The sequence below is a fragment of the Rutidosis leptorrhynchoides genome, chromosome 2 (assembly GCF_046630445.1).
Source record: "Rutidosis leptorrhynchoides isolate AG116_Rl617_1_P2 chromosome 2, CSIRO_AGI_Rlap_v1, whole genome shotgun sequence".
Classification (NCBI taxonomy): domain Eukaryota; kingdom Viridiplantae; phylum Streptophyta; class Magnoliopsida; order Asterales; family Asteraceae; genus Rutidosis; species Rutidosis leptorrhynchoides.
This window is the reverse complement of record NC_092334.1, coordinates 616,971,427-616,980,726: the sequence shown is the minus strand read 5'-3', so window position 1 is coordinate 616,980,726 and position 9,300 is coordinate 616,971,427. Positions and strand designations below refer to the sequence as shown.

General features: G+C 35.4%; 1 protein-coding gene across 1 annotated transcript; it reads left to right on the top strand.

Annotated features, from left to right (window-relative positions):
- Positions 1–928: 928 nt before the first annotated feature.
- Positions 929–8,187, top strand: LOC139893534 (pumilio homolog 1-like). The gene is made up of 9 exons (XM_071876704.1): positions 929–1,803; positions 2,371–3,416; positions 4,115–4,256; positions 4,352–4,459; positions 5,094–5,306; positions 5,399–5,509; positions 6,012–6,206; positions 6,290–6,464; positions 7,677–8,187. The coding sequence occupies exons 1-9, from the start codon at positions 1,294–1,296 to the stop codon at positions 7,766–7,768; spliced, it is 2,592 nt and encodes an 863-aa protein (XP_071732805.1). The 5' UTR covers positions 929–1,293; the 3' UTR covers positions 7,769–8,187.
- The last annotated feature ends 1,113 nt before the right edge of the window (positions 8,188–9,300 follow it).

Sequence of the window (9,300 nt, the reverse complement as noted above, 5' to 3'; positions counted from 1 at the left end):
TTATTTCATTTTCCAAACAGATTTTATTCTTTAACACCCGCTTCTCTATATTTCCTTTGCTTTCGAGTTTGACGGCCATGCAATTGAGACTTGCTTGTTTAAAGTGTAGCTATGGTGATTCTGAGTCTGGGTTTTTGTTGGTGTTTGCAATGAATTCTTGGTTGTGTTAGGATTTATAAAGATGTGAGACATGCTCTTTTTTAGGTTATATTTGGACCTAGAGGAATTTATTGGATGTGATTCACAAGGTGGTGTTCACAAGGATTCGAAACTCATGTTGATGCGTTTATAGTTAACATTGGATAGCCTAGTTTTGCAATATATTTATCAATATAATTGGTTTGTGTGCGCAGTTCAATAGAATGTCAAATGGATCGTTGGATCCTGTCAAACAGACCCGATCGGGTATGTACTTTTTGTAACACATTTAGATATGTTCGATCTAATTATATTAAATTTTATGATTTTTGAAAAAAAATAATCAAATATTCTCATGTATTTCAGTTTCGGATTGATTCCTCCCGCCCTTCAACAGACCTGATTGAGTATGTACCTTTTGTAACACATTTAGATATGTTCGATCTAATTATATTATGGAGTAAATTTATGCTTTTTGAAAGAAAAAAAAATATTCTCAGGTATTTCAGTTTCAGATTGATTCCTCCCGTCCTTCGATTTTTTTCAGTTCTACTTGAACCGTAGACCCTCTTATTAAAACTAGGTTAAAATGGCAAGCATATCCGTTCAAAAAATAAAAAATCATATTTTTAATTTACTTTTATATTTATATTTATTATATTTATATTTATATTTATATTTATATTTATATTTATATATCATGAATGGATAATCTAAAGTATTGAAGTTTAATATAAGACCCTTTAAGACAAAACCCTAGGTTCCACTGTATAAACAAATCCCGCAACAAAAACCCATCTGTGCCGTCACCCAACTTAATCTAACGGTCAACATCATCCCCTGCTTATCACTCCCTTCATTTAGCTCTTCACTCTTCTTCTCACAAACCCTTTACAAAAATCAATCCTTGCACACACAAACATAAAAATGTTCAAAATCAATCATCTACCATCAATCAATCACACAATCTTTTCATCTTGAATAAACCCATCTCAAAATCTGTAAGTAAAGGCACACACCCACAAAAAAGTTTCAGTCTTTATATTGAAATTAAAGTTAAATCTGAGCTAATTAGTTACAAAGATTGTATCTTTTTCAAATTTAGTTACACCCAAGTGAAAAAGTTTTGATTTTTACAAAAACCCAAATACTGGGATGATTACTGATAGTTATTCAAAGATGATGTCTGATATGGGTATGCGATCATTGGTTACAAATAACGAGGAATTAACGTTGTTAATGAGGGAAAAACATAGGCAACAAGTGTCCGGTAGTTCTAGTAGTAGTGATCGTGAACTGGAGCTTAATATGTACAGAAGTGGGTCGGCCCCACCAACAGTTGAAGGATCATTGAATGCTGTCGCTGGATTAGGGTCTGAATTTGGGGGTATTTCAGAAGATGAATTAAGGGCTGATCCGGGGTATATTTCTTATTATTATGCTAATGTTAATTTAAACCCTAGGTTACCGCCACCGTTGTTGTCGAAAGAGGATTGGCGATTTGCGCAACGGGCGAATGGGAATAATAATGCTATTGGTGATAGGAGGAAAGTTAATGGGAATGGAAAGGGGCAGAGTGGTGGTAGTGGGGTCGAGTGGGCCGGAAACGGGCTAATCGGGCTGGGTTTAGGGAGTAGGCAGAAGAGCATTGCTGAGATCCTTCAGGTTGTGATTTTAATTTAGGTTTGAAAGTTGTCATTTTTTGCATATTTTGTTGGTATTCGGTTGTGTGGTGTTGTTTATTTGCATTTAGTAATGTTGTGTGTTTGATAACTTGTTTGTTGTCTACTGTGATATGTTGCTATAATTGTTAGTGAATTGCTTAATGTTGTTTGGAAGTTTGTTAATTTGATGGTTCTGATAAAGCCCCTATGTTGTGTGCTTTTTTTTTTAACATGATTAATAATTAATAATACTCCAATTTAGTTTGAAATTTGTCGACGAGTCTTTTGATGTCATTTAATCGCGTGCTGCGTATTATTTGAGTAGGATGTCGTTTCTTCATTAACATTTTGTAGTCTTTTCTGATCTGTTAAATTAATGTCGGCGATTTTCTAAACATCTTTAAAAGTTCACATTTAATTACCGGTTGTTATGAATTGTCGTTTTTTGTTGACTTGATCATTTTCAGTTGTCGTTTATGGCTCCGTTACATTGATTTGTTCGTAGTTAGATAATTTTCGTAGTAGAAAAAATATTTAAATAATGTTTAACAAATGGTATCGAATGCAGGATGATATTAGTCAAACTGCTTCTGGCTCTAGGCATTCATCTCGTCCAGCCAGCCGTAACACATTTGACGACAATGTTGACCTTTCTGAATCACATTTTGCTCATCTCCATCAGAATTTAACTTCAATGGATGCACTGCGTTCTAGCCCAAATCATCCGTCGTTGTCATCTGGTTCACACACTTACGCTTCGGCTCTGGGTGGTGCATCTTTATCCCGAAGCACCACCCCTGACCCGCAGCTTGTGGGCCGAACGGCTAGCCCACGACTTCCTGCTGTTGGAACTGGGCGGGTTAACGGGCCTTCAGATCTGATATCCGGTTTTTCTGGAATGAATCTTTCTGGTAACGGTCACGGGTCGCCGGTGAATTCTTACATGAAAGGGCCCACCAACGGTGGTAATGGTTCACCTTCTCAATATCAGAATCTTGACAGTCCAGGTTCATCTCTATATGGTGGTTATATGATGAACCCTGCATCACCAACCATGATGGGCGGTGTAAATTTGCCGCCTTTATTCGATAACGGGGCGGTTGCAGCCGCAATGGGTGTTTCGGCTATGGATTCAAGAGCAATGGGAGCCGGGTTCGGGTTAGGGTCAAATCGGGTTGGAAATCACAGCCCGAATGGTGTTCACGTGCCACTTATGGACCCGTTGTATCTGCAAAATTTAAGTGAATATGCTGCGGCACTTAACGATGCAACGATGGATAGGGAATTAGTGACACTTCAGAAAGCATACTTGGCTGGTTTGTTATCTCCTCAAAAGAGTCAATATGGTGTTAACCATGGTTACTTTGGTAACTCTGGTTATGGGCTTGGTATGTCGTATCCAGGAAGCCCATTGGGTAATGGTCTTTTGCCTAATTCGGCTATTGGTTCATGCAGTCCAGGTAGACACGGTGATCGTAGCTTGCGGTTTTGTTCTGGGATTCGTAATTTTGGTGGAGTTGAAAGTTTTGCATCCTCGTTGTTGGATGAGTTCAAGAGCAATAAAACTAAGTGCTTTGAGCTCTCTGAAATTGTGGGCCATGTTGTTGAATTCAGGTTAATTTTTTGCCTTTTGATTCTTAACATTGCTGATTAGTTTCTATAACAAGCGATCTGCATTCGAAAAGGGGAAAAAACTGATGTTCTCGGGGAGGTGTTTTTGGAATATTTATAATTTGGGCTAATGCTTTTAGCTCGTGTTTTGTAATGCCTTAAACCGGGTCAAAAGTTATACAATATTCTCTCTTTACCAAGTACACTGGTTATTTTGAGAAATCATGTCAAGTATAAAGGTGCCATTTTCAACCATTTATAGTTAAATGCATAATTTGGGTTCTATTTTTTATGTGTACGGGTAAACTTTTCAAGACTCACTAAAATGGATCCAGATACGCCAATAGGGTAAAAAATTGATTAAAAGTTGTCGAAAGCGTTTTTACATTGAATATAGACCTCTTGAATCGTTGTGTTTGAAAATTTATTTTCGTTTTTTTTGACGGCGGTTGGGACTTTTTTTTATCTTAATGCTAAAGTTTTTTTTACCCATACCTCCAAAACAATAATTTTGTACAAGAATCCAAAAATTGTTTGCTGATCAACTCATCAGGTTTGAGCCTGACCCGTTTTGACAGATTGTATGACCCACTCATTTGTCTTCTCTAGTCAGGTGTATCGATAATTCGATAATGAGGTTTAAAATACTTTTATACCATATCTAATTAGTATTAGTATACTTTTAAATGTTGTTTGAGCAGTGCGGATCAATATGGAAGTCGTTTTATTCAACAAAAGCTTGAGACCGCTACAACAGAAGAGAAGGACATGGTGTTTAATGAAATTATGCCTCAAGCTTATTCACTAATGACCGATGTATTCGGTAATTATGTCATCCAGAAGGTAGTATTCGGTAATCAGTATTTTTTTACAATTATTTAATCAGTATTCTTTTTTGTTTAACAATTATTTAATCTAATTGTTTTCAATGTGTGTAGTTTTTTGAGCATGGAAGTGCTACTCAAATTAGAGAACTAGCTGAACAGCTCAATGGGCATGTTCTAACACTCAGTCTTCAGATGTATGGTTGCCGAGTTATCCAAAAGGTAAATTGACTTTTCAGTTCTATGAGATTGAATGAGGTAAATTGTCGAATATATCAGTTGTATTGGTGCGCGGGGTAAAAAACAATTTAGGTTACGTGATATCCTTAATGGGTCAAACGGTTGAACTAAAAAAGGAAATGGGTCAAATGGTTGAACTAAAAAAGAAAATGGGTCAATGACCAAATTGCATCTTAAATCCATAAAGCCTTCTAACTTGTATTGATATATTATACTGCTAATATACTTTCTATATAGTATATGGCATATTATTTATTTATGAGAATTAAAATTTTCGGCAGACTATTTTGGGTCAACACAAACTTTATCAAAAATCTATTTTCAACCAATACTCATCTGCACCTTGTGTTTCTGTCTGGGTTCAATTGCAATTGCAAGCTACGTTTTATGGTCACCTATAGCTTGTGTGTTTGAGACTTTGAGGTTTAACATATAATCTGTTTTATTGTGAAGTTTTTTTTAAAAGAAAATTCATTTCATTTATTATTATCTTCTTATTCTTATATTAGTATATGTGAAGGATTTTCCAAGGTAAAACTGGATCAATGAGGTATGCATATTATATACCTAACATAAACATAAATTACTTAAAACACGTTGACTTGGTTTGATGTAGGCGATCGAGGTTGTTGAACTTGACCAAAAAACAAAAATGGTTACGGAGCTCGATGGTCATGTGATGCGTTGTGTACGTGATCAAAATGGGAATCATGTTATTCAGAAGTGTATTGAGTGTGTACCGGAAGATGCTATTCATTTTATTATCTCTACTTTTTATGATCAAGTTGTAACATTGTCAACCCATCCCTATGGTTGTCGTGTCATACAGGTGAAACATTTTCTTTCCAATATACAGCCATCTCATTATCAATATTTAATTTAATAAATGCCGAGTAAGATTTTCTATTATTTTTGTAACAGAGGGTGTTGGAGCACTGTCACGACCCGAAAACACAAAGCATTGTGATGGATGAAATCTTGAAATCTATTATCATGCTGGCGCAAGACCAATATGGAAATTATGTTGTTCAGGTAATTATGTTGAGATTAACATATTACTTTCTTATTAAAATCTGCACTTATTTTCTCTAACGGGTCAAATAAAGTAATGCGTAGTAAAGAAGGGGTCAAATTACTCGTAAGTCACTGAAATCAAGGTTGTATAAAAGTTGCGAGTCGGGCAGCCGAGACCTTGGAGGGACGAGTCTACGAGTCGGGTGTTGACTAACATTAACTTTTTTGTAATAAATAATTTATCTAAATTTATATATATTGCCCATAAATATATCAAACGTAAAACATAAATATATTTCAAATATAGATATGCAGCACAAAATTAATTCAAAAAAATATTAAAATTTTGACTATCTTTTACTATGACTAACCCATACCTGACTCAAACCCGGCTTTGACCGAATTTTTAGGCGTTTTTGAGCGAAACGAGACGGGTTAGTCCCTGAACCGACGCGTAAGCCAACTTTTACAACAGCGACAGAAATGTATTTTTAACGCATTACTTTTAATTGTTTGACAGCATGTACTGGAACATGGAAAGCCACATGAGCGTACGTGTATTGTAGATCAGTTAACTGGGCAAATAGTTCAAATGAGTCAACAAAAGTTTGCCTCCAACGTTGTCGAAAAGTGCTTGACTTTTGGTACCCCGGAGGAACGCCAGACCCTTGTGACTGAAATGTTAGGCACCACCGATGAAAATGAACCACTTCAGGTTCGTCTTCTACTAATCAACTCACGTTTATTACTTTTATTCGTAGTGTTACATTCTCATAGTGGTTCATTTTATCATGTCAGGTAATGATGAAAGATCAGTTTGCTAATTACGTTGTTCAGAAAGTTTTGGAGACGTGTGATGACCAGCAACTTGAAATGATTCTTAATCGTATCAAGGTTCATTTGAATGCTCTCAAGAAATATACTTATGGGAAACATATAGTTGCCCGTGTCGAGAAACTCGTTGCTGCTGGAGGTATTCCTTTTTTTGTTTTACATAGATGTGGTAAAATAAGTGGGTCGGGCAGGGTGTGTCATAAATGGTCAAGATGGGTTTCATGCCAAATGGGTAGTATATTGGTTTGGGCCGAAACAAGCAAACACTAATGTCATTTTCATATACAAATTTTCCTCATAAGCAATGACTATATTCAAACTTTTGACCTGTGTGGTCTGCTTTTACCTTAAGTTTAATTGTTTGATAAACCATCATGAGACATAACATAACCCAATAATGGTCGAAGGATTTGTCGTTTTAGACTGAAGCAATAATTTATCTCCTTTAAGTTGTAGATCAAAGCTGATTATCATAATGAACTATGACTGCATATCAATAAAAAATCTGAAACCATAGTGTTGGCTTTTAACATTTTTTTAGTACAAGTTTTGATTTAATAGCTACAGCGAACTAACTTTTTTTTGGAAACACGGCAAGTGAAAATAATTCTATGTTGTTTCCATTATCTTTATTTGAATAGTGAGTTCATCTTTATACACCACTTTTTAATGTTTACAAGCATAATATCATTCAACAATAATCCAAGTCTTTGAATCACTGTTGTAAAAGTAGTACAATGTGCCGATGTGTCGGCCGACGCGTCGGTTTAGGGACCAATCCGCCCCGTTTCGCCCAAAAATGCCTAAAAAGTCGGGTCAAAGTCGGGCTGAGTCAGTCAAAGACAAAGTTGACCAAAATTTTAATATTTTGTAAAATTACATTTTTTGCCCTATATCTTTATTTGAAATATAAAATAATTATGTTTTATGTTTGATATATTTATGTGATATATATTTATATGCTCAATTTTTTAATAATTAAAAGTTAGTTTTGGTCGATGTCCAGCTCGTCCGCGTCTGGACGCGACCCTGACTCGCTACTTTCTCAACTTTATTTTGAATAAAACAGTTTAGATTTAGATGGTGTTATGCCTACAAATATAAAAGATTGACTTTGGATGATATCTATAACCCCTTTGACCTGTTCGATCCATTCGACCTGTTACCGGTTAGCTTATTAATCAGATTTTTTGTTGTGGCTCATTTGAGACAAATGGAACTCAAAATGACCCAAGTATCAGTTAATGAAAATTGCCACTTAGAATTTTACGTAACACACAACAACTTGATGTGATTTGCTCTTAAGTGATTCATTAAATTTTTCTAACAAGTTCTTCCGTTATCTTTCCAGAAAGGAGGATTGGGGCACTTGCAGGAAATGCTGCAGCTGCTGCTGCTGCTGCTGCGGCTGCCGCTGCAGCTGCTGCTACGGCAACTACTTAATGTAACGGGATCGAGAGAGAGTTGTACAGCTAACCGAGTATCAAGAATGAATGGTATGTGTTTGTTTGTTGGTTCGTTTTAACATCCAGCTGAGAGTCGTCTTTTGCAAATAAAAGCGGTTTGTTTGTAGCTATGAAACTTGTACATTGTTAGATATATTACTATATAATATACCTAGGACTCGAGTCTTTTAGCCAAGGCTCAGAGGGTGAAAAAACACACCCGAGGCCGCCCCCGTTGCAGAGATTAAACCACCCATCTTTAGTGTTTTATGTGTATGTTATGAGTGACGTGATCGTACAAATATATAGGCAGACGGGTGCAGCAGAGCCTTATGGTTTATTAGGTGTTGCCGAAATTTTCATTTCCTTGTGCTTGGATTTTTTATCATTATGTTTATCTAATGAAACTCTTTTTAGGTTTTATTGTTTCCAATATGTTTTAGTTGCATTTTTCTATGAGCGTTTGGGATTGTTTATTTAATTGTTCTGTGACAATGTTTTACATAATTAGAGATGCAAATTTAAAACCGGTTTTATTCAAAAATGCCCCATAATTGAAAACTGGTTATCACCAAAGGGCAATTAGTTTGGCGGTATCGAGGTGCCTCCCTGACCTTGAAGGCATGTCGTCAAGTCCTGCCATGGACATATGTATATATTTGTGCAAAATATCGTGTTGGGTGTGTGCGTTTGCCTTTAAAAAAATTGAAAACTGATTTTCACAAAAACCGGTTATAAAAAAAGCTCTGCTTAAATATACCCAAACCAGTTTGACCGATTTGTTTTTTTCAAATTGATCGATTATTTTCCAGTTATAAATTGGTTTAAACCATTTTTTTTTCTTTGGGAAGCCAGTTTTTTGACCTGCAGAGTTACAAGTCATTATATAGCCGTTTATGTCTATTTTTATTTTGGACTAATTTTAACTCATAAATTTTTTATATATATCAAAATTGGTGTTATTAGTTTTGGTTGAAAACATAAAAAAAACGCTAAAATAAACTCTAATCTCTGTTAATTACACCTAAGCTACTGGTTCCGCTTCTGTTGGAGGCAATGTACGGAACAAAGCTTACACAAACAGTGATGTTGTGGGATTCAAACAACTACCCGACAACCAGAGATTTTGGGTTAATTACAATTTGTATGTTATGAATGATTTGTGTGTTAATTAGGATTTGTGTGTTGAACGACGGGTCTAGGTAACCATCACCGGACTGAACCCATCAAATGCCAGAATCTCAATGGAAATTTGTTGTTTAGTCTAATGGGATCGACTAATCAAGATTAAACTTTCTTTTTCTCATTTGACTTTGTATTTGTACATTTCATCATGAAATCAAATATTAATGAAAAAGTTAATGTAATGATGTATTTCTCATTTTATTTATAATATTTGATGCAAGACTCCCTTTAATTATTCAATCACAAATCAAATCTTTAAAGTTCATTTGTATGCTTACATGTCGTCCTTCAGATTTGAAATTTTTACAATAAAAAAACAGTAGGGAGATGAGTTTTAGACCTAAT